The 26,207-nt window shown below is 34.8% G+C and overlaps 2 protein-coding genes across 2 annotated transcripts in view; one reads left to right on the top strand and one right to left on the bottom strand.

Moving 5' to 3' along the window:
* Positions 1–311: 311 nt before the first annotated feature.
* Positions 312–16,788, bottom strand: LOC124354669 (protein XRP2-like). The gene is made up of 7 exons (XM_046805300.1): positions 16,608–16,788; positions 14,838–15,050; positions 14,077–14,249; positions 10,183–10,330; positions 5,798–5,960; positions 5,043–5,198; positions 312–546 (listed from the first exon to the last, which is right to left on the bottom strand). Exons 1-7 carry the CDS (start codon positions 16,676–16,678, stop codon positions 421–423), a joined length of 1,050 nt encoding a protein of 349 aa, XP_046661256.1. The 5' UTR covers positions 16,679–16,788; the 3' UTR covers positions 312–420.
* Positions 16,789–24,766: 7,978 nt separating this feature from the next.
* The window catches only part of LOC124354671 (ribosome biogenesis protein BOP1 homolog), a 28,824-nt gene continuing 27,383 nt past the window's right edge, over positions 24,767–26,207 (top strand). The window contains exon 1 of the mRNA XM_046805301.1: positions 24,767–25,042. Within this exon, the coding sequence (XP_046661257.1) occupies positions 24,965–25,042 (78 nt within the window). The 5' untranslated portion in view covers positions 24,767–24,964. The remainder of the gene's footprint in view (positions 25,043–26,207) is intronic.

A 26,207-nucleotide genomic window follows, 5' to 3' on the forward strand; every position in this document is an offset into this window, starting at 1 on the left:
AATAAGATTTCTCTCCATTACAAAAGGCTTCTTACTTAAAAAATAACCTTATTTATATTATACTAGAATCTTCATTTCAAACAAAAGTATACAAAATGATATGGTAAATGGTTTATATTGTGCGTGTTAAAAAAAACTTGCTTATAATACAATTTTTCAATAGAGACATGAATTTGAGATCGATGGTAAATACTGTACAATGAATGATCATGAAAATTTGAGTCTTGTGTAATAATAATTTTGACTTGTGTTGAGAGAATTTAGCTACGATAGTCAAAAGTGCTATAATACACAATAAAATACAACATTGCAACAGTAAAAATTAATTTATTACTATGCTATAAATTAAGTTTTGTTCTACTACCTTTTAAAGTTATGTGAGGACAAAGATGCAGGTTTTAAAACTAAGGTACAATAATACTAAAAGGCACCTGTAGACAACAGCATTGCTGCAATGCTGATGAAGGTTTCTGCTTGTATAGAGGATGTCCTGGGATTGTTACTGACATAAACCTGTTCTACCGAATGTGCTGTCTTCTCTACAGTCTGCAATCACAACAAACATTCAATCTATATTTATTTATTTCAGATATATGAAGGTTGAGACTATGCAGAAAATCCAAGTCTTGGGAAGAAATTTAAGTGTTAATATTCTAACCCAGTGTATTCAAAACTTTTTGAACCCAAAACTTCCTTTAGGTCTGTGCTACTATACAGACACCCCACTCCCTCAGCTCTTCTCAATAGAGTCTATGAAGAAAAACAATAAAGGATTGTGACTTTATAATTCACATTGGTAAAATATTTACCTGTATGCCTATTGTATATTAGCCATCATACAAATATCAAGTTAAACCCGTGTTTTAATCAATTATATGAAACTATGTACTGTTCATTATTACTGATTTTTAAAGAACACTGCTATTATATTATTGTTACACTTGTAGTTGTATAAGTAAATACGTGGAATAGACAAGTTCTTTATGTACATACATAATCTTGGAGATTAGTAATGTGTCATGTGGTTACAATAATGATTAATTATTAAAAATATTGTATTTTTTCGTGTACTCATCCATTGAATTATAGGGTCCCTTTATCAGCTACTCAGTGAGTTGTTTCTTTAGTTGTTGTGCAGGTGTGTTCTTCAATTCGGGCAGCAGGTTGAACAACTTCACTCCAGCATATGTTGGTTTTTTTGCTGAACAGACTTAAGTGATGAGGTTGTAGGACAAAGTTGGAGGCATGTCTCGTGTTATGGTGGTGTATATCTTGATGTCTTGGTTGTAGACAAGTAAAGACTGTGTGTGATAACTTCTTGTATACACAGTGCCTCCACCGTTAGAATTATAAGTTCGGCAAATGCTGTTCGGCAGCCTGCACAGCTGGTCTACATGTGGCTTCCAAGATTGATTGGAGTCAATTACAATGCCAAGGTACTTTGTATTAGTTTTAAGATCAATACCAGTTATTCTTATATCTACATCCTCACCTTTAGTTTTAAAGACTACTTGGGCAGTTTTTCTTTGTTAAAGACCGAGTGATTAGGAACACAGTATTCTTTAGTAGCAGTAAAGGCTCTGTCTGTGTAAATTAATGTTTACTCTTTATTTTTTCCTGCAGTTGTAATGACAGTGTTATCTGCATACATTATTGTTTGACAGATTCCTTGTAGATGAGCAGGTCATTTAGTCAGTAGAAGGAATCCATGGTTAAAAAAGGACTTAATTTTCATCCAATCTATTATATTATTTTGCCTTCATACAGGGTGCGGCAAAATAACCTCCTATTTTCATTGCTTTATTGTGAGTAGAGGAAGGCACTCAGAATGGTGGGGATAGCCGCAATCGACGCAGGAGAGGGGGAAGTTTAAGTGACGCTCCGCCCGTAGGCACCAGTCGTCAGTCGCCATCATGGTGTGGACGAGTGCACAGAGAGCTTTTGCGGTCGAAGCGTTCATTCGTAGCAATGAATTAGTTATCATGGCTCAACGCGGGTTCAAATTCCTCCTCGTGATTCATTACCGGACCGCAAGTCTATTGTGCTGTGGGTGAAAAACTTCAGAGAAACTGGTTCTGTTGTGAAACAACAAGATGGAAGACCTCATAGTGCTCGTACACCAGATAACATTAATGCGGTTAGGCAATCAGTTTTGTAGTCTCCCCAACGATCAGCTCGCAAACATGCAGCCGCCCTTCGAATGTCCGACCGTAGTGTTCGTCGAATCCTACACATGGATCTTCATTTCCATCCTTACAAGATAGTTGTTGTCCAAGAGCTGTCTCAACGTGATTGGCAGAGTCGTATGGAAGCGTGTCAAATAATCTTAGAAAGTCTCCCACCAGACGCTGTTGTTTTTTTCAGTGACAAAGCGCATTTCCATCTGTCTCGAAGTGTGAATAAACAGAATTTTCGCTATTGGAGTGAAAACAACCCGAAGGAAATCCATGAGAGGCCTCTTCATAGTGAACGTGTGACTGTTTGGTGCGCGTTATCACAATGTGGAATCATTGGCCCTCACTTTTTTGAAGAGGATGGCAATGTTGTTACTGTGAACTCAAACAGGTATGCCAACATGCTAGCAGAATATTTTGAACCTGCCCTACAACAGAGCAGGGCTTTTGAGAATGTGTGGTTCCAGCAGGACGGTGCCACAGCACATACTGTCCGAATAACAATGAACATTTTGAGGCAAATGGTTCCTGGCCAATTGATTTCTCGGGGAGGGGACATTGTGTGGCCAGCGCGATCACCCGATTTAACCCCATGTGACTTTTTTCTGTGGGGTTACTTAAAGGACGATGTGTTCAAACATCGCCCCAGAAACCTGCAAGATCTGAAGCAAGCTATACGGGAGGAAGTTCTGCGCATACCTCAAGCCATGCTCGAGAGAGTCAACGACAGTTTCAGAATTCACTTGTAACAGTGTATTGATAACCAAGGCCACCACTTATCTGATATTCTTTTTAAAAGAAAGTAGAAAAAACTTCCCATATAGGCTACCCTACATAGTATCTCACTCAAGACTGCAATTCTCGGCTGCAATTCTTGAGTGTTCTTCATACAGTCATTTTAATATACTAGATGGCGTTGATTCAGGAATAACCAGTCTTACGCATTATTACTCCATTTTCAAGTGTCAATTCTCCCTGTTTTTATTCACATCATTGAGGGTTTCAGGCCAACTTCTGAATCTTTAGGCCAACTATGCTTCAAATAATCTTATTTAGTGTCACATGAAAATCATCACAAATCCAGAAAGCCTCACCACCTTTATCAACTTACAGTCAGCGTGCTCCATTCAATTGGTGCTCGAGCTGAATAAAATAGTTTCACAACTCCTTCATGTACCAAGTTTTAAAGTTCTTCCTCAACAGGTTTCTGTATTGGAAATGGAATCTTCCTAGCTCCAAAAAATGCTGTCTTGGCATCAGGATTAGGTGAAAAATACTATTGTAACCAGAAATATTCCCCACTTCTTCTTTAAAATGTTTTGCAACATTGTTAGTAACCCGATTTCTTTTCTTAATTCCTTGGTTTTCTTACTGTACTCATTAGTAAAGTTATTGGAAGGTTAGTGACTGGTTGACAAAATACCACACACTATGGAAGTCCAAACAATGGAACATCTTCTTCAGCTACGACCACTGCTGGAAGAAGGAATATTAATAAAACTATATTAATGTATCTTCCTCACAACTTTGAGTTTCTTTCTATCCCTATCCAGTTATTACATCATTGGTAGGATACAACTCCTCCTTATGTTTGATACATTCCCATAATGATATACTGATGGTACTTGCACAGGCACAGAATCTAATTCCAATCTGCAGTTGTAATCATTCATCTTAACATATATGGTAACACGGGTACTGTAGATTTAACTGATCTCACATCTTTAGCCTCGATACATCTCATCCCTGTAATCTGATTTATCAGACCCAGAATCAACTTGATCCTCTTTTAAACGCTGGATATAACTAGTCCCTTGATATCTGAATACTCTACCTCTTTTATGGCACATCTAGAATAGTGCCTTCTTTGATAGCATATTTTACAAGTAACTAATAGTGCAGAACAGTCTTGGCCTTTGTGTGATACATTTTTATTAAACATAGGGTACCAGACGTGATTTTTGTCAGGAGGCTTTTTATTTTTTTATCTTTTAACAGTCACCTTGTCGCTGTTGGTTGTCTACATGTTGGTTTCTAGCATGTTCCACTGTAAGAGCAAGTCCCAACAATTCCTCCTACTTAACCAATTGACCAGCAGAATTTTCCCCATCTGGCCACCATTGATGTGCTTCAATTTGAAACTCTACAATTGTAATTCCCACAGAAAATATATCCCTCACATGCTCATCAAATCCTTCTTCATAATTAAAATGTTTGGACAAACATTGTAGTCTGTTAAAATATAGTATAAAACATTCACCTTTTCTGATGGCTTGCTCAAATTCGAATCTCGCTGTACTAGTTGACTTGAAAAGAAGAATGCCCGCATTTTTGACTTCACTGTAACTACACTCTTCACAGCTCCACATACATCTCATTTGCCAGTACTCTCAAGTGCTTCCCTCTGAGGCTCTCCAAGAGCATATCTCATCAAGCCACATCTTCTTTAACAAATCACTTCATTCTACATGTAAATTTAAAGTGTCCAACATAATCCCATTTCGAGTCATCAGAATATTTTTGAAATACAAATCTGGCCTTTTTTTCTTTCCAGATAATTGTGTTCCAGTTCATCATGATCAGGCTCACACTGTTTGTTGCCTCTCCTGGGCATCAATGCACCAAGAACTGTAAGTGGCTGTATGCATAGTGAGTCATAGAACACAAACCAAGATGGCAGTGCAAGTTCCATGCATTCTTCTGTGATGGAAAAACGTAAATTACTTTCTGGATTACTCTAATAACATACACTAAAATGCACAACATCAATGAATTGTATCACAATCAGCTGTTGATGCCACTGAAACTAAATAGTGACAGCTGATCATACAAAACAATAATGTTTTCAGATTAATAATGTCTACTTACTTTCTGGCAGGAGTAGATTACTCTGGAGCCAGCACACACCACGCCCACAAGAGGACCAGCCTGTGCCAGCCGATTGTATGCAGGAGAGCTGAATACAACCTCAGCGTCCCTGGGCTCCAGCGATAGCTGTCTGCAGTTTACTATCCAACAGGATGGCTACAACAGGGCAGGCACAATTTTGGTAATAAACGACAAAGATTTCTTTTAGAAATGTAAACTGTTATTAGAGAAAAATGCACTATTATGTTGAGAAAAGATACAGTGTGGTACCCGATTTTAGTGAACAAAGACAGTGTCTAGTAATCTTAGAGACTAACCTGTGATTTAAATGAAATTATAAAAGTACATCTTTTTATTTATTTTTTTGACTTCTGAGATTTAATATTATAGTTTTGAATAAAGTAAACCAAAAGAAAAGACAATTATTATTAAATTTAAATTAATACAAGACGATAAAAACATATTGGCATTAACTTTGTTTAAACATTTTTTATTACATTTGGATATGTTAAAAATTATGATGTGTCTGTTAGTTCAGTGCTCACAGGTATGGTACATGAGGCACCAGGCAGCCTGTCCCAGCTCTGGATAAAAAATTTTCAACAGAGATAACCTGGAGAAGAAGACATATTACTGGCATAACCTAATAGTTTTGTTCTGTATTTTTAACAACCATATTGGTGTTTATTCATGATCCACGTTGTTTCTAAAATAAATTATTCAATTAAGATAGTAGACACAATCATTTATCTTACCCTATCTTCCAAAAGTTTATTGATGAAGGATTTGGACAGCACCTCCTCATGTCTATCATAAAAGAAGACGACCAAGCAAACTTCCAAGTCTTCTGACGGGTCAGGGTGTATTCCAGTTGTCAGGGGAACCACACTTCGGCTTCTGTCTAATGAGATGTTCAAACTGCAACAGAATTTAATTTGATAAGGGAATTTAAAAATTAATTATTTAAGGGCCATTTCATCAGTTATAATGTTAATTTGGATTTATAAATAACAATTTAATTAATATTTTCAAACATCTGTTTTAGAGAATGATATGGAGAAAATACAAGTGCAATATTTAGAAATACATAACAAGGAATGAAAAATAGTATGGTGAGCACAACTTCCAATTATTCTGGCACTATATAAATATTGAAACTCGTTAAAAAGTATCATGCAGAGCTTATTAGCAAGCATTGTTTTCTATTAATTTATTAATTATTTTATGTAATTAGAAATCAAAATTCATAGTTTTTGGCACAGGTGTATTTTAGATTTCAGTATTTAAGAACTTTAAAGGCAAAAGAAAAATAAGAACTCTGATCGACACCAATTCTTGCAATCAAAGAGTACTGCCATTCCTGAATTAATATACTATAAAGTAGTTTGAATTGTTGCAAAATTCCATGTTGTTTGGTTCAGTAGAGTATATTAAAACCGCATAACAGCACATAAACATCAGATAACATACATGTCTAGGCAAAGTTCATAGCATTTGATTAAGTTTGAGATTTTATATCTTTATAGTGAAACTTTTAAGAATAGTGGTGTGGAGCTCTGAAGCCAGATAGTACTCTTAAAATAATAAAATTTTGGTTTTTGTGTAATGTATTACAAATCCACCCCACTACTCAGTCCCAGTGAACAATTATTTTCTTTGCTTACTTCTGGTGCTTGAAGTCATGTTTTATAACGAACACCATTGCTGAACTCACAGTCTCTTATCAAATTATGACAAGGTGAGGTAAAACGATTTACTTATAGTACTTAATACACCATGTTAATTTATAAACAGCTGTTTTCATTCTTTCCATGTTGTTGGGTTTTTGGGTTTTTCATATGCAGATGCTGTCTCCTTTCATCTGCCTTTCAGGTAGTTTTCGCAGTGCACTGAGTTTATTGAACTACCTTGCCAGTCCTCCTCCGTAGACTAATGGTTATAGTCTCGGCTCTCTAACCAAGAGATCATGGGTTCAAATCCCGGGGAGGTTCAATCATGTACTTTGAACTTTAATAAAATACCAGTGCACTTCAAAGCCAGCATAGCTGACGCTGAGGCTTAAATTAGATTAAAAAAAAGAAAACTACCTTGCCATAAATTTGGTAGTAAATGTTATGAAAATGAATTATTAAGTATGTGATAGGACACATTATAATATATATATTCATTCTTTTTTTTAGTATTCGATTATGTCTTTGACGTAAAATATTAATGAATTGTGTGCAGAGGATGACAAATTTTTATTATTTTAAAAACAAAGTGAATTAAAGGTAAAAACTAACAGATGTTAAGGTCCTATAAAGAAACATATTGTAGAAGATGTAAGAGTTCCCAAACTACTAATATAATGAAAGTTTGAAAAGTGTGACAAACCGTAACAGGAGCGACTTCTTGTGTGTTAGATAAAAGATTGTTATGAACTCATTTGGACTACTACATATGTTTTGCTAATATATTCTGGTTAGCATTACATTGAGCTCAAAATACTAAGAAACAAAAAAATAAAAACAAAAAAATATATTTTTTTGTTGGGTGTAAATTTAAATATGAAAAAAAGTTTTTGAAAATCACTTGTAATATATACAATATGAATTTTTGAATTTTTATGTATTGTCCCTGTATTCTGTACTTTTAATTCAGACAAAACTCAGAAACCATTTTACCCTTTATGTATGAAATTATACACATAGGCAGCACCACAGCTCAAACGGATCATACGTTAGTCCATTAGGTGTTTCCCATTTTGCAAGTGGATTTTCTGATGTGCCACATGCCCCGTCCCGGCTTTACAGCTCAAATAGACCATATGCTTATATTAGTCCATTCTGTTACCACCGCTATAGCTCATAATGGACCATACATTGGACCAATTACGTCACAGTTTCATTTTATTTTGCTTGAGCCAATGCAGTTTTGTATTCACCTGTTTTGAGCCTCTATCATTGAAGGACATTATCAACTACCTCTATACTGTGTGTTGGCAGCTGATTTGTTCTTCTACCTACTGAAATTGGTATACTGCATTTATGAATGGTGAGACAGAGTTCAATAACACATGCTTTATTAATTAATTATAAATTAGTAATTAAGCTGTAAAAAGGTGTAATCATGGATCGTGACGTTGATTTCCCACCTGAAACTATCCCGGAAATACTAAATAATGACTATGAAAATAGTATTGTGTCAAAAATGAAAGAGATCCTCGACTTTACCCAGGTACATGTTTTGAACAATATCATTCAATGAACAATTCAGACTGAGTGAGTAAAAATAGTTCTTCTAAGACTATGAAAGTATTGTGGACAGGGGTCTCACTGCTATATTTGAAGTGCCCTAAACTAGTTCTACCTAATTTATGTAAACGAAAGATAATGCTCAAAAGGGTGTAGCTATACAATTTTACATGTATAAATACATAACTATTCTATTTACAAGTAGATAGTTATTTGTTTAGTTTCAATTTCATTTTTGTTGTTGAAAGGTTTCAAGCTAAAAGTGATTTAAGCCAATTATTGCCATTAACAACATCTTAAGCTTTAACAAAGCTGATAGTTTAACGTTTTTTTTAATTATTGGATTTTTGCTCCAATAATGTTTTAATTTATATTTAAAAATGGATAGTTTTTGGTAATAGTAAGAATTATAATTCTTAATGATGTTGATAATACCTCTGTTTTAACCCGTAAGTATCACAATAATGAATGTTTCCCACCAGCCATATATACAACAAATACTATAATGAAAATACTTGCCACCATACATTTTAAGATCCTACGTTTATATTTCTGTCTTTCTGTGCTTCAATGTAACAACATGTATTCTCAATAAACCTCCTTTAACATTCTGTGGTGTTTGTTAAAAATCTAGTCTGGAAAACATTTTAAAAAAAGAACAAATTAAATGGTGCTATTGTCCGTTGATTAACAAGTGGCAACCCAGCCCGTCATTGTACAGAGTTTGTTGTTGTAGGACTAGTCTGTAAGACTTTCATTAAGTTTTGTCGGGACCTTCAATACTTTGTTGTATTGGTTTATTACATTTTTATATAGACAAGATAGAGTTCGATGATGGTGTATGTTCCTCTATGAAATTTGGCTGAGAATTTACATAGCCTACCTGTGCCTAACTGACCACAGGATATCTCAAGAACAATTTAATTTGTAGATGTAGACTTTGAATTTCACATAAAACTTCATTTCTGCATAGATAAGAATGAGTCTGATAATGGTGCATATCTATACATGGGATTTGACTGAATGTCATTAAAGCCTATCACTCATTAGACTGGCAAAATTTCTCTTCTACCTGAGGCCTGTAAACATTTATTTACTGTCTGATTGATTATCTGAAGAACAAATACAGTTATAGACTTGATATTTTCATGCAACTTTAGCAAAGTCTATTATATAACATGTGGTCTTTCGTACTCCTACCTTGTTAAACAAAGGGTACAAGAATTGGTATATAAAATTATATAATATTATCTTGTCTTTTTTATAATGTCGTAGAAGTTAAAAATGATACCAAATTAATAATTTTTCAATATCAAATATTCATTATCTTGCATTTTAATGATATTTAACAATAAATTTAGTACCTTCCTATGATTCGAATCTATGATCTCTTCATAAAAGCTTAATTGATTGTTTTCTAAACATTTATTGAAGACATTCAACAGTACTTAAATGTGACAATGATGAACTTCAATTAAACTAGTAAATAAGAATGTTGTTTGGTCACTTAAGGTTTATGAAGCTTAGACACTAAGGCATACATTATATTCTAGTTCATATTACTATGCCTCAAAGATATGAAACAGTTTGGTAACACACACTGCATGATGCTTATTGGCTGGTTTGAGAACAGGCTCACCCTCTAATGGATTATATTCACGGCAAGGCGCTCATAATACTGTATTCAACATTTAGAATTTATCCTGCATAAAAATCATAAATGTTGCACTTTTGGTTGTTTGTTGTTTTTGTTATTTTTGTCTACCTAAAGCAAATTAAAAAATGTGTTTATATTTTAAGAAAATATTTATTTTACAAAAGCAGTCAGTCAAACAGTTGAAATAATCTGTAAAACGGATTTACACAAAGATGTAAAATATTAAATATAAGTATAGACCCAGACTCACACATCGTGAGAAGGTTGTTGGAAGTAGTCATGGACAGTCATGGTGGTCGGTAGGATACACCAGTTGGTGTCCCCATGAGTAGGGGTGAAGTCGTGAACATTACTCCAGTTGTTGTTGAACACACTCAACTCTGCTGATCTGAACTGCTCTGTAACAATATCGGATCTTAATGAATTTCCTTAGCAAATGATCAGTACTTTTCATTTGGTAGATATGTTCTAGTAATAAAACTAAGTAGTTTGCGACTTTAAATAAAAATTTATTATGAGAATAGTAAACTAATGGCAGATATCTTTTCCAAAATTTAATTTTAATTGTTTTATTGGTTACAGAATTTCAGATACATTCATTGTTAAAAGGTTTTATTTCCCTTCCTATTTGCATTTATCTTTAGTATTCTCAGGCATGGAAAATTAGTTAAAAAAGATTTTACTAGCCACGGTTATCCTGACGATATTCACATAGTCATATATGAAAAGTTTAAATCGTTAGGGTTAGATCAAAAGTTTGATCAACCCCAACTTAACCAAGTAACAGGGCAACTCATTATATTTGCAGACCCTCTATCCAGTCAAATATTGGAACATATTGTTGGCTGGTAACACATTAGCCATTTTAATGTTCAACAGGATGATGTGAATCATTCACGGTCCTAGGCTACGGACAATGACTCCTCTTTGCAACCGTCAATGTCAGTGTAATTGTTTAGTATGAAGTTCAAGTGGATCGATGAAGACCAGAATCATAGTTACAGGATTTTGTCAATCTAACGCTGAGCTACTCTTCAGGTCACCAGCGTCTGCTAAATTGAGACCCATGCCAAGCATAATAACATACCATCACACATTCTTGATCTGTTCTGATTTGTTGGGATAAGAAATACTACAGTAGAAGATGTCACACCAAAGATTATCATAGAAGTGACATTCCAGATAAACCTTTGTGGATGGCAACCACCGTCTTTCCAATGACAGTACTAATATTTAGATGAGAACAAATATCCCTTGTTACTGATAAAATTTGATAAAAACTCAAGGATCTGGCAATCTTAGAAGAAAGACGATATCATACAAACAGATATGACATTTAAAGATATAAACTTAAATACAGTAAAACACTATGGACTAGGATGAAACACTACTTTTACACCTTAATTTATATGATCATGAGTTCGTCTTATCAATCTTCTTTAATTTTGGACATAAATCTACCTAACTTCCATTGTTAAGATAATTTTTTCACTGCAATATTACAAAACAAATTTAAAATAGTAATTTCCATTCTAATATTGTATTTATCAACCTCTTTCTACCCAATTGTTAATACTGCAAGTGATTAATAACCAATCATCTTGAAACATATGTTTTATTAAAAATTATGGCTTTTAATATCTCAATATATTTATATGATGCTATGATATTAATAAAATTATAATAAATAAAACTAAGCTTTATGAGGTTTAAGTACGTAAAAACCCCTTTATACTAACCATCCTAATCCTAATAATATTATAAATTCAAAATTGCCTTTGTTCCTTTTGATTTCGTGCAAAATCTATTCAACCGATAGTTCTGAACTATTACATGGACGTTCTTACGGTCCCTGGGATGAATAGGCCTCTTCTAATTTCGAAAATCACTCAGGGCTATGCCCCACTGGTCTTTAAAGTAGCGAAAAATGCTATCAGATATGGCAAAGTCAACAATGGAATATATACCAAGATTGGAGTAAATTACAAAAGCCATAAATATACATTCTTAACATATTTTCTATGGTACAAAGAAGGCAAACAATATTAGAATCAGAAATAAAATTCACTCAAACCAGAAGTGCTCATAAAGGTGCAAAACCTGTGAAATCACATGCAAAGCCGCAGGTAACTGCTAGTAATATTATAGATGCGAAAGTACTTTTGTTTGTTTGTTTTGCTTTGATGTGTAAACTATTCAACCAATTGTACTGATAATTAAGCATTGGACATGGACATTCTTACGGTCCCTGGGATGAATAAAGGCCTATTCTTATTTGGAAAACCCCTCCGGACTACATTCCACTGGTCTTAAAATTAGCAAAAACTCCATCTTGGTGTCAAACGTTGTGAAATATTAATTAAAAGAGCAAGTATAATGTAATCAACTGTTATGTGTAAACATTGTTTATTATTTTCAATTTGTTTATATATATAGTGAGTACATTTTAATATGATTAATTTCTAATATTGGTAGGATTAACCATTATTTTTAAAGCTGTTTCAGATTACAGCGATTAGGTAAAGTACTCATCTACCTTAGAAAATGTCCCAAAACATAAGATAGTCAGAATTTGACTCCGAAGACTCCCTTTGAAGCAGTCGGCAAGAACTATGCTAGATGAAAGTTCGATGGACTGTGCTTTTGAACTAACATACCAATTGCAGCTCTAAATGTACTAAAATACTAACAATATCTTTCAGTTTATAAAAAAACAAACACATAGTGTCATTGTTAATGTACATTTAACTGAACATTTTTATAAAATAATAAGTATTAGATCTAAAATACAATTTTACTATCTAACTTTTACAACAAATTTAAATACTGATATAAAACTCATCTTAATTCACTTTTGACAGAAGTGGGCTTCTCTTCTCTGTGACATATATTGTCTTGATCAGGAAAGAGGCAAAATCAGCTATGGAACAAAATTCTAAGATCGGTGTAAATTACAATCACTGTAAATATACACTTTTTAACATATGTTCTTGATCGTGGAAAGAAGGTAAACTCAACATTGGCGTCAGAAATAAAATTCACTTGAACAAGAAGTATTCATACAGGTGTAAAACCTGCTAAATTCCGTGCGAAGCCATGGGTAACTGCTAGTCGCTATTTAAATAAATATTTAAAAACTTGGATTTAATATTTTTTTACATTTCTACTTCCTTTTACTTTTGATTAGAAAAGTTTGGTTTTTAAGGAATAAGTGTTAAATTACCAATAGAGTGATGTAAGTAACATTACTGTTTTACACCTAGATCAATAAAATTTGAAAAAAACAATTCAGTGAACAAGGGTGACACTACTGTAAATAGATGATTTAAAAATAGGTTACAAACAGTCATCTGGTTATAGCAGAAAACAAAATATAACATATATCAAAACAATTTGAATCGATTGGACTTTATGCCAGGCTCTCTCGGAAGCTGATTAGCTGGGAGAGTGTTATTAAAAAGTTTTTCAATTAAGTTCAGAATTTTAATGAGCATAGCTTAGTTACATATCATAAAATGGACAGATATGAAATAGTTAAAGAATAAAAATGTTATATTAATTACTGGTAGCCCTAAATCGAAATCCATTTAAGAAAAATGTATAGTTACATTACAAATCTTTTAAGTTATATTGAAATTTTTGATTAACCTCTCATAGTTTCATAAATATTTACTGTTAACTACGTTTACAATTTCTGCCTGTCAGTTGTGGAATGCTCTTCCAGTAAACATCAAAGCCATTCATAATCACGTTCACTTTGGGGCGGGGGTGAGAACCTTGATGCTCGGTTCGTGGCCTTGGGGTGTGGTACTTGCCCAAGATTGGAAAACAAGTTGAATGAAAGCAAGGGTGTCTTGTAATAATAGCGATAATTTTTAAGTTAAATTATTTATTTGATGCTTGCTTTTTTGGAGCTAGATTATTTATATATACTGTATGTTTAAATTATTCTAAATGGAATTATGTTTAGTTATTAATGCAAATAATACGTTACTTTAAATTTTTATGAGGTTAAGTGGTAGGAAGAAAGTCCTAACTTCGCCTTAAATAAAGTCATTTTTTTATATCGTTTACTAAATACCAATGAAGGGAGAATTTTAAAACTCCTTCAAATCATTGGGACCCTTTCCAGTACTAAACTAACCTTCCAACTGATCATAATACAGTTGGTAACATCCGAAGTGTATTCTTCGTGACGATTCTATGATAGGTTGAGTGGGACAGCACAGGAATACATTTACGTTATGGCAATCTCTCATCCGATACTGTCCGCAAGCCACTAGACATGTGCAATCATTGCAGTCTCGTAGGAACACACTGGAACAACATCAAAATCTAATCTGATTTCATGCAAAAAGTGTTTATTAAAACTAATATGAATAATATAACACATTTAAATTAATTTTTAATGCACACTATAAATATTTCGGTCTCAAATAGGCAATTACAGATACAGGTGCAATTTTGTTAAGCAATAAATGAATTACATATAGAACAAATTTAATAAAAATCATTTGAGTAACTTTTTTAGATAATTAAGGTGTTGAAAGAAATTAATTAATTTTAAATTTACAAAATATTTTCGTATATTTAGAAATTTTATTCTTCAGCCAAACTAGGATAAAATTGATCCTTTTGTGTATACAAAGCTGATGACACACACGTAAATAGAGGATTTTAAAATCCCATGTTTTATTCGTGGATGGAGGACAACAGAATAAATATTTCTTCCATTAACATAAGTTAAAATGGGTGAAAACCAAAATTATATCCTTTCAACCTGGACCACTAAAATACTTTCTCCTAAAGGCTAATATTTATGAGGAATAAATTGACATGTAAGCTATTAATGAATAAGCAATTTTTTTTTGGACACGTCGAATCACAGAAATAACTAGGAATTACCTTCCTTTAACAGGACCAATGATAAACTTGCAGTCACTACAGTCATCTATTGTGAGTGTATTTATGTGGTCCAACAGGTAGATGCTGGCATTTTTACAATTCCTGATTACAAACTGCTGCCCATTTATTGATCTAGGCAATTTCCAGACTTCAGTGTTTTCTGTGTTTTCAACAGTGAAGTCCTTAGGATCTATATTCTGCCTCCGTTGGTCCCTGCAAACCATACAGATGAAACACATTTAGTACAGAGTTAGTAGTTTAGAAGCTATGATTAAAAATTACTTACTGGTGTTGAGGAAAATGCTTACATTCTAATACAGAATGGCTAGGCCATGATACAATTATGTGATACTGTTCAAGCACCTCAATGTACACAATACTTTGACTACCAAGTGGTGCAGTGTCTAATCTTGGTACAAACATCACATACCATTAATTGCTAACACACACTCCTGTGATCATTGATAGCGAACTTGTTATGCGTGGACACTATTGCTGTAGTATTAACAATAATCTGTTAACAACAGTGTTAACACTTTGAGTACTAGAAGCGGCACAGTGTCTAACGTTGGTGCATACACCACAGAGTGCTCCTGTGTCCATTTGTAGTGAACATGTTATATTAAATTTCTAATAGAAATATAAAATGCCATATCCAGTGTTAAAAGTATAGAAGTAGCATGTTACAGATGATATCTATTATTGTCAATAGAGATATGGTCTGGAACACTAATTATTTCATGTTACCAGAACAATATGTTCACGAGTATAACGCCAAATATCTATTTGGTATTTTCAGTTCAAAAACAGTCCTCCATGACCTCAGTTATCTGGTGTTACCCCTACAGTGAAGGGGCCTGTGATGCCAAATACCCAGTTTTGCCACCAGTACAAAAGTGGCTCACCAAATATCACCCTGATCTGTTACCCTGGATATCTGATATAACTCAACTGATGCAAAGGGTAGGCCTAAACAAAAATTAATCCTACAATAACAAGTTTTTACATTTACTTAATTTTATTCTGAGGCGTAGTGTGATAAGCAAAAGTGGTTTTGACACCACTTAATATAATCACTGACAGAATTAACAATAAATCAAAGTATCTAAAATACAAAGTAAAATTTTGTTAAAATAATTAATTTATTACATAGTGACAATATCCTATATAATATAATAACCATAACCATCATTCGAATAATTATGATAGATAATGGGAATAATCTGATTTAAATATTTTTTTAAGGAATCATAACAACAAATCAAACAACTCTAAGGCCATTTCATTTTGTTTTTTAAAGTTAACTGTAATTTATTTTTAGATGAAGTCACTTTTAAATACAATTTTTAATAACTTTTCAGGAGCCTCTAAAAGCCACATAAACAGATTTTATTAGGTACCAGGAGCTTTTTCTGTAGGTGGTTCCATAAAGGTTCTGTTATTAAACAGATTCATTGCCATTAGTTGTTACCGTTTGAGTGTTGCTTTTAGCTAATATGTTTGACTGATACTCTTTTATTCTACAGTTAATATTAGTTTTAAATTGGAGATTTTGTTGAAAATATAATAATCATATCAAACAAATTCATATATTTTTATGATCTCCTTGGGCTAATACCATAGCCCTGTGGTATATTTTATGTAGTCCTAATAAAAAAGTCAATCAATTGATCCAGTTAAAATGTATCTTTAAAATTTACAGTATTAAGCAATTTTGTAATCCTACAAACAGTTATAAATAGGTCTAATATTAAACACATAACACTGTACCAGGAATATCCTTTATTAGTATCTTCCGGGAAGTTTTTTGATTTCTTGGCTTTGTCACAAAGACAACCCATTAAAACCCCCAACTAATAATAATTGTGTAAATAAAATACATCAATATTATGTCAATATGTAAAACAAATGGGTAGCGCTTATAATTTAACAGAAGCAGACGACAAAGCTTGAATATTGGTTTGGTTGTAACTGACAGCACAACACAATAAATAAACGTAAAAAACATGACAACCAGGTTGACCACAACTGCAATATAAAAAGCATAAAATAACAGTGCAAACCTCTCCCAATTGCTTATGTATTACAACATAATTATGCCTTTAATAAGATAAATTGATCGGTGTTTAGTATCGGTCCTGAAAAGAATCAAATACTCTTCCATAAGTTACCTAAAACTTAATTTATTGAGCAACTGTTTTATCGGTTACTTTTTATATCACTACGCTCAAAACAAAAGTTTGTGCATACACTGGCCTCACCTGCAAACCTAAAATGCTTAAGTGTTATTTAAGATTACTAAAATTTGTGTGATAGTGTACGACCTGACAAGACTAGTAACATTTCGTTTAATTTGAATCAGTCAAATATAGATATGTATCGGCAATCCGGGATAGAGGTGTCAGTAAGTAAGAAATGCATGTGATATAATAACGTATTTACTCTTTATTTTCAAACAACTATAGTAAAGTTCAATGTGATTAACATAAGACGCGTGTGTTTTATGGATGCCTCGGATTCATTGGGAAATCAATTTCAGTGGCAGCAGAAACACCAAGTATCAACAGTCGAGAAATACCGATGTTGTGGGCGTAGTCAGTTGAATGGTAACTTCTGCGAAAGACCGTTCTGGACCGAGTTTCTCGTGGGATGGAGCAAGCGATGGTATCAAGGAGCCATTTACGAGCCAATGGAGAAACAGCAGGTCACTACGTTGCAACCTTGTATACGCAGTAGAGAGCAATGTCACGCTGGCTCTCATCCACAAAGCCAACAGTGGTATTGAGGTAGGTGTAACCATGGCGAAGCCCCAAGCATCCTGATAAAGCGGTTTTGGGTTTGCTGTAGAAGGTCGTTGTCGTTGAGCTGTTAAGGCAATCAAATAACTGACCCATATTCCAAAATGGGACATACGAGGGACTTGAACAAAGTAACAAGAGCAAGAGGAGAGCTGAAGTCTCGAGTGCATCTGAATATAAATCCAATTAGGCTATTTGCTATCGAAATGACGTAAAATATGTTTTGAGTGAGGGCGTCATAACTATACCAAGATCCTTAACCCGGTCCACCCGTCCCAAAACACGGGTTTTAAGGACATAATAATTTTGGATGAAGTTACAGCAAGGTTTGTAAAAGATTACAACACATTTTAGCACATTTAGCTCCATGATATTCTCATGACACCAGTTAGCAATATCAATGAAGGATTAATGAAGATTTGCTGGGTCGAGAGTAGTCTAAACATTTTCAAATGCCTTAATGTAACAAAACAAAACAAAAATCAGAAACCCGGAGTTGAAAACCTCTCCAATATTGTTCATGAATAAATTAGTGAGAAGAGGGTCCAAGTGAGACTCTTATAGTATGAGATGAGATGCTAAAAGGTAATTAAGTGAAATCGTTGTACTTCACAATTAAGATTCTTTTCCTTAAGTAGCTGTCCAACCAAGATAGCAAGGCATCATTGACCCTTTAGCCAGCAAGCTTGGACATTAAGGGGCCTTGAAATTGTCGAAGGCCTTTGGAAAGAACCAAGTAAATACAATCGACAATAATCACTGAAAGCTGGCTCGATGTGATCTTGAAACTCAAGTAGATTGGAAAATTGTTGACTTAGAGCGAAGGGACCCGTGCTACTGAGGAGAAATACACCTCCTCAGGTGGAAATAAAGGTAATTAAGGACCGTACTCTCATATACCTTGGCGGTTGCTGGTTGGATTACGATTGGTCTATAATTTTAACGTAACCAGATACATTCTAGAGCTGAGGGATAGCGTGACTTACCCAGCACCATAATCAAGAGGGCCAACAAAGACATGGCAGCACGAAGAATGACACCGGGCAGAACTCGTACAGGACTGGTTCCTAACTGGCGACTTCTGACCCCGAACTCGACTGCGCTTATGCGAGACTGAGATGATGCGCTACTGCATAGCGGTACTGAGATAAGAAGAGAGATACTAATTTTGACTAAGTTTGGGTTTATATACTGAGGTGATGGTTCCTTCTCCAGAGGAGGCGGAGCCTCCCCTACCGTGCCGCACCCCAGGGATTCCGAGCCCTGAATGGCCAGTGGGTTTTTTTTTGGGTCTACACGTGTAACCTCCCAGGACGGAACTGGTTTCCCACAGCGGGCCATTAGTGGTGAGCCGACATCCCGGACACTGGTTTTCGAATATGTTATTTTTAACTGCTTGTGACATTTCTGGAGTGTGGTGTCGTACTCCCTGGGATCTTCACTACATTCGTCCTCTAACTAAGTTGAAGCCTAATCCCGGATAATCCTGTCTGCATTTCCAGACGCTCCGTAATGCCTTGAGAAGAAGTGTTAAAAAGGCCAAAGCCCTAAAGCCTTCCAGATGTCTGTCTACTTTCCAAACTGACTTCCAATTTGGGGTAGAATGATTTATAACATTGCTAAAACCCCCAGACTTAAATTTTGAGATTATATATCCTTGTTTGAGAAAGGAGGTGAAATGCCAAATGCGAAAATGTAAGAAAGAGGAACAATACTTAAAGCAAATATGTGGGATATCACCATGTCTCGCTCCCTTCTTTGGATCAAGGTTTTAAAGCTTACGTGGTACACCAGTGAGAGATATTAAATTGTGTTCCTCAACACTCAACAATTTTCTGGAAAAAGATTCCCTAGTCCCTTCAGGGTATTTTATACTTCCTACATTACTCAGTGTCAACTCCTCCCCGAAATAATTTTCTATATATGCCACAAGTTTATAGGTGAACTTATCTGATCAATAATTAAGAAAGTTAACTCGGACGCGATATATATATTTATAAAAAACCAGCTACCGCCATCTCGGCCTCCGTTTTTGGCCACCAGACGACAGCTCCAAACATATTAGTGCAGGTCTAACCACGGAGACAAGGCAAATACAAAAGCCTCGGCTTGAATCCCCAAGATCCACCTATCACACGTGTGCATTGTATCAAAGACCATTTCACTTTAGGGTGTCTTTATTTACTTCCAGTGTCTTTATTTATTACAATGAACGGCAATACACCTTTTTACAATATTTGGTTTCTTGATGACTACCATTTGCTCTTTACATCAATAAATTCAACAAAATTACATCCACATCACAACTATAAATTAATCAGATCAACAAAACAGCTAAAACAATAACAAATTAACAGTAAACAACAAGAACAACAATGATCAATTAGATATATAATATTCTTAAGGGAAAACGTAAGTAGACTATGTATAAATGTAACAATAATAGAAGTAACAAGAATAATTTTTTATAACAGTGACATCTGGCTATGTAACAATAAACTAATGAAGCTCATGCAGTATAGTGGCTGCCCTCCTCTTAAATGATGACAGGGGCATCCCAAAAAAATCCAGATCTGCAGAGACTGCATTTCCAATCCTTATCAATCTTGGAATAGCGCTGTGGTAAAGGTAGCTTGTCGAGAGATGATGGATGGTAAACAGCTGGAAATGTCTCGCCGACCGAGGAACGTGGAAATCAATCATTTGAAGTATCTCGGAACAATCAATGGTGTTATTAAGAATTTTGTAAAGGAACATCAAGTCAATGAGCGTTCTTCTTGATGAAAGAGTTGGTAAATTTAGACAACGCTCCATTGCTTGAATGTCAACCTCTATGTATCTGTATCCGAGCTTGACTCCGATCATCCTAACAAATCGTCTCTGCACAGCATCCAAGGATGAACAATGTCCAATCTGATGAGGAGACCATACAACAACTGAATACTCCATTATTGGTCGGACCAGAGCAACATAAAGAGTCTTGAGAGAAGAGGCAGACAGTCCCCGCCTACAAATTCTATTGACAAGCCCAAGTGTTTTAAGAGCTTTTCCACATACATTAGATATATGAGCTCCAAAATCCAGATTTGCAGTCAGAAGAATGCCCAGATCTTTAACCTCCGTAACTCTTCTTAATGTGACATTTTGAAGTATATAGTTAAATTGATGAGTCTGTCTGGATTTTGAAAATGTTATCACCAGACATTTAGTAGGGTTTAAGTCCATGCCATTGAGTACGCACCATTCCTCAATCTTCATGAGATCCTCTTGTAGACGAACCAGTTGTTGATATGATGCCACTTCCCCGAATAGTTTTACATCGTCAGCAAACTAAAGGAAGTCTCCTTCAAGATTCATGCCAATATCGTTCACAAATAAAGTAAAGAGGAATGGTCCTAGATGGGACCCTTGAGGGACACCAGAAGGTACTACAATTTCCCTCGATAAGGCAGACTCATATTTTACTCGGAGAGTGCGGCCTATAAGATAACTGTGAAGCCAGGATAACAAAGATCCAGAGAGCCCAAGAGCTTCGACTTTCCTGACCAAGTGAGCATGGCTGATTCTATCGAAGGCCTTTGGAAAGTCTAGGTAAATGCAGTCCAGTTGCGTCCGGTTTTTAAAAGCGTTTAGAATGTTATTCATGAAGACAACTAAGTTAGTGGATGTTGATCTGCCCTTCTGGAAGCCATGTTGTTGCGGAGTAATGACATTCCTGAAGCTGAAGGCAAGTTTATCAAGAACCAGGCTTTCGAACACCTTAGATAAACTAGACTGAATAACAACAGGCCTATAATTCTTTGCTAATGATTTGTCGTCCGACTTATGTATTGGTATGAGGTATCCAGCTTTCAAATTTGAAGGAAAAACTCCTCCGGCAAGCAGATAGTTAAAATAGATAGACAGATGAGGCGCTAGTACTTCACTGCAAAACTTTAGAGCAGCAGCAGGAATTTCATCTGGACCGGGACTCTTCGAGATATTCAAGGATTTAAGTTTTAATTCGACTTCATTAGCAGATATGTGCATAGAGGAAAGATGAATGGTCTCCCCAAATTTGTAGACAGGCGCTGGTACGGTCTCCTTCCTATACACAGATGAAAAGAAGTCCGCAAAAAGATCCGCTATAGCTTGAGGTTCTTCAGCTTGTTCATCCTCAAACCTAAGACTAATTGGACTAGAAGTTGATGATCTGACTTCACGTAAGAGACTCCAAAACCTTTTAGGGTTACTTCTTAGACTGTCATCAGTTTCGGCAAGGTAATTTTGGTGGTTAGCTCTGGCCAATCTTTTACAATCGTTTCGAACCTTATTGAACCTAGCATAAGTAGCCTCATTTAAAGAGTTCTTATAGTCCTTGTGAAGTATCTTCTTTTGGACGATAAGTTCTTTCAGTTCTTTGGAAAACCATTTAGGGAAGAGATCCGGTTCCTCTCTCTTCAAAGGGCAATTCTTAATAATTGTCTCCCTAAAATTATTACAGAAGTCAATAAAGTTATCTTCCACATCATCCAAAGGAGAAAATGATGGGTATGTTTGTCTTTGCACCCAATTGAATACTTCAGTCAAGTTACATTTCCGGAGATTATAAATTAAATTCCGACACTTTCTCTTAGTTTGGGGGCCAGTAGGAAGTTCAAAGACCAGAGCAGGGTGAGTGCATTCCTGATGCAACAAGGAATCTTCACAGTTCATTACTTCAATGTCATGCATTGATGAGAACACTAAATCAAGGATAACGCCTCTGGAATTTGAAATATTGTTAATTTGCTTCATTTGCAGGAATTGTGTAGTATCCAGTAAGTGACGTAAAGCTGAAGAAGGGGGGGGTACATGCGGCATTGCTCCAGTTTGCAGAGGGAAGGTTGAAGTCACCAGCTATGATAGTAAGATCATTCTTTCCAGTTGACAAGTTTGCCTCTTCAGCTGCATTGCAGAAACTAGTATACAAGCTAGAAGGGGAGCTAGGGGGAAATAAACTGCACCAATCAGTAAGTTTAGTCCTGGAAGTTTAATTGTTACGAACACATGCTCTACGTTGATGATAGAGGTCTTGACCTCAGAAGCAAGAAAATCCTTGTGAACAGCAATCATGATTCCACCTCCTGATTCTTTAATACTGGTTGATGATGAGCGGTCGCATCTAAATGTTGTGAAGTTGTGCATCCCTAATTCAGAAGTAAGAATGTCTGGTGCAAGGTTTGTTTCGATAAACACAAGTATTTTATGCAAGCATATATTGACTGATTCTTTCAACATACACAGTTTCGTTCTGAGACCATTGACATTTTGATAATAAACTGAGATTTTCGAAGGTGTATTGCCATTTAGTAGTTTTTTTGGAAGTTGTTTGATAATGGCTGGGATGCCATTACGAAATTTTATTGTCAATCCCTTTTCCCCTTTCTCCTTTCTTTCTTCCAGCTCAGTCTTCAGGTTAGAAATGTGTACTCTTTCTCTAGCAGTTCTATCTCTTGATATACTGATATTACCAAATGAGCTATCAATATCCTTAGCAGCATCCCCAGAAAATGACTCGAGAAATTGGCGAGCTTCGTAATCCTTTTGGAAAACTACTTTCATTGGTCTAGCTGAGTCTGGTTTCGGTTTTCCTACTCGAAATACTTTCACATCTTGGTGCTCCAGATTAGGTACAAAACCAGCTATAAGTTTTCTCACCAATTCCTTGTCATGTGCGATCTTGGAATCAATGACAGTGCTACGACTCTTTACCACATTATAAACCATTATATTATGAGCCCGCATTGAGCGATCATTAATTTCTCCAATAATATCTTCTGGCATTATTGCATTACTTGGATGAGTTTTCCCCTAACTTCCAAGGTATTGCGATAACTGGTATCGGTCAAGGATAACGCCCAGATATTAATCCTTGACTTTAACTCAATGGTAGAGCCTCTCAATAGGAATGAACCAATACCCTTCAACTGACTTACTTCTGCTGTTTGTGTTGGTACTGCCCCACGCCTCATTGTGTGAATTAGCGTCACAGCCAATCACCAAGCCAAGCAGCTATTCCCAACATGATCTACCAATTCACCCATCTCACTCCAGGGTGTGGAATCCACGTCATCATACGAGAGATATCATGGTGTAATCAACAGGGTTTGTCCAGTACCAGCCCTTATCAGCCTAATTGGAGAGATCCATGAAAAATTCCAGAATAGGAATGCTGTTATTTACCTCAATAAAAGCCCTGACATTATGAACAAACCAATTATATACCAATGGCATTGCTGTCATTAGACATGGGTAATATATATTACGGTAAAGGTGTATGTAAGGAATGCAAGTTGTGAAGTTTCCAACTTAGTAGACATACTTATAAACAGAACAACCCGTTAGTTGTCTTAAAGTCTGGTTATATAGACAGTTTGCGAATAAATAAAATAAGGCCTTAGAATTTTAAGAAGACCACCAACTAGTACTTGGTGCTATTTGATCGTAAACTCACATGAACTCGCGTTATGCGTTAACAGATTTATTTATTTATTTATTTCAACGGCAATCGCCAATTTTATACAAAAGTAATCAAAAAATAATTATGGCTAAGATGTACTAAAGTTTTCTTAGGAGCTAATAAGACAGAGAGTAAATAGTAACATACAACAAGGAGGCATGACCAGCAAACAACACAGGTAACAACTGTACAAGACTGGAAATTGTAAGGCTAGTAAAAACTGTATAGCAATAGGACATAGAACATAGAGCCTAATGAGAGCTATTTAAATAAGAAATAACAACAATTAATTAAATAGTATAAAGGAAAAACAGTAAATAAACTATATAAAAAGGACTAACATCAGTAAAGATTGTAGCGCTATCTACTGGCACTTTAAGGTTTAGCACCTATAATACTCATATGTATTGTATACGGTGAGCTTTTCCGTTGTGGGACACATGATAATCTCAAACAACATAATTATGCATTTATCTGAATACAAACTTGTCACAGAAATAAAAAAAGATAAAAAACATTGAGTTTTTGGGTTCGGTACAGTTACAGACGTTCATTACTTTAGGCTATATGAAATTTACTTGCTTTGCAGTTAAAAAATTGCTTTGTTGTCTATGAAATGGCGTGTTCTGCCGTCGGAAACGGAAATGGAACTGTCAGAACAGATGAAAAGACCAGCCCTACTGAGCGGGCGTGTATGTGTGTGTGTTATAATTAATCCTAACCTCAAATTAAAATATAAAATACTATTTATTTTTCTTTCCATATTACGTTAGGTGAACAGAATATCAAGTAGTCTTTTATTTTAATACAGTGTTGTATCCGTGCCTTGAATTCTTTAATTATCTATCATGAAACGTAAATTAGCTAAAGAAGGTAAAGCCATTACCAAAGAAGAAAGAATTTTGAATAGTCCTTTGGATGACAATGTAAGTAAAAATTAATGTAACTTGGTAGTAATTTAAGAAAGCTGTACCTTGGTGATGTAAAATTATGTACAGATGTATACCTGCAATTGATAGCATAGGCTTATACCTGGGGATAATTTAACAAGCCTTTACTCGTTAGTCGATTGTTATTAAAGGTATCAATATAATATCCTACTTCGATTTTATATATTTGCTATTTGTATGTAACAAGAATTCTAATACACTAACATAAATAATACATTACAATTTGTAATCAAGTAATTATAACAGTAACATTAAAAAGTATAAAAACAACTACTTATTATGCAACCTCTCAAACTTCTCTGGACCGTTTGCCAATAACTTTCAGTTATTTATCTCACACAATTCTTTCTTATTCCATTTTACAAATTTTAAAATATTGGTTACTTCTCTTGGTTTATTGTTTAGGATATTACAATAATTAATAAGATGTCCATCAAATTCTTAATTTGATAAAAACAATTGCAATATGCAAGAAAAACAACCGAATAAGGAGTTTAGGCCGCTTATTAATGTTGTTCTCTAGGTCTATTGGAATCTGTATGGCTTGTTCCATTTGAAATAGCCTATATTTTCATTGGAAGAAATCTAGATAAATGGAAAATCCATATAAACTGAGAATATGGTACATTAAAAGCTTAATAGTACAGATGATCGATTAGGAATTGACTTATTACAAATAAATATGACAGTAAAGAGAACCAATTTATTATTTTATAAATGTTTACAAGATCAACTTCATATGATTAAAAAAAAATATTTTAGTGGAAAGTAGCCTACTTAAAAAGTGTTAAGGATAGCAAAATTAAACTAAAAAAATGTGAGGAAAGACATTATATGAAAATTTGGTACTTTGGGATTATACCGACCACACCAGTATGAAGAATACAAAAATATAAATTTATAGCTAAACAAACATGATAGAACGAAAAAACAACTCTTTAATTACAAAATTAAAAACTTACAAGCATTTCCAGGTATTGTAGTCGGTATTGTTGTCTCTGTTATCTTATCTTTCTCGAGAATCCCGATTACGGCAGGCCGCGCGGCATCACATGATTTGCACGGTACATAATTGCCTTTCCATTACAATTCAATTTATATTTCTGATCAGCCCCTCTAGAATTTGATATTTTACTGATAG

Source organism: Homalodisca vitripennis, chromosome 2 (genome assembly GCF_021130785.1).
Source record: "Homalodisca vitripennis isolate AUS2020 chromosome 2, UT_GWSS_2.1, whole genome shotgun sequence".
In the NCBI taxonomy this organism is placed as follows: domain Eukaryota; kingdom Metazoa; phylum Arthropoda; class Insecta; order Hemiptera; family Cicadellidae; genus Homalodisca; species Homalodisca vitripennis.

Bases quoted from the DNA above. Each gene is read 5' to 3' on its own strand.
- LOC124354669 (XM_046805300.1), bottom strand. From the start codon at position 16,678: ATGGGTTGTCTTTGTGACAAAGCCAAGAAATCAAAAAACTTCCCGGAA. The intron at 14,250-14,837 runs GTAATTCCTAGT...ATGTTGTTCCAG, and splicing joins ATTGGTCCTGTTAAAGGAAG to TGTGTTCCTACGAGACTGCA. The intron at 10,331-14,076 runs GTTAGTTTAGTA...ATATTGTTACAG, and splicing joins GTATTATGATCAGTTGGAAG to AGCAGTTCAGATCAGCAGAG.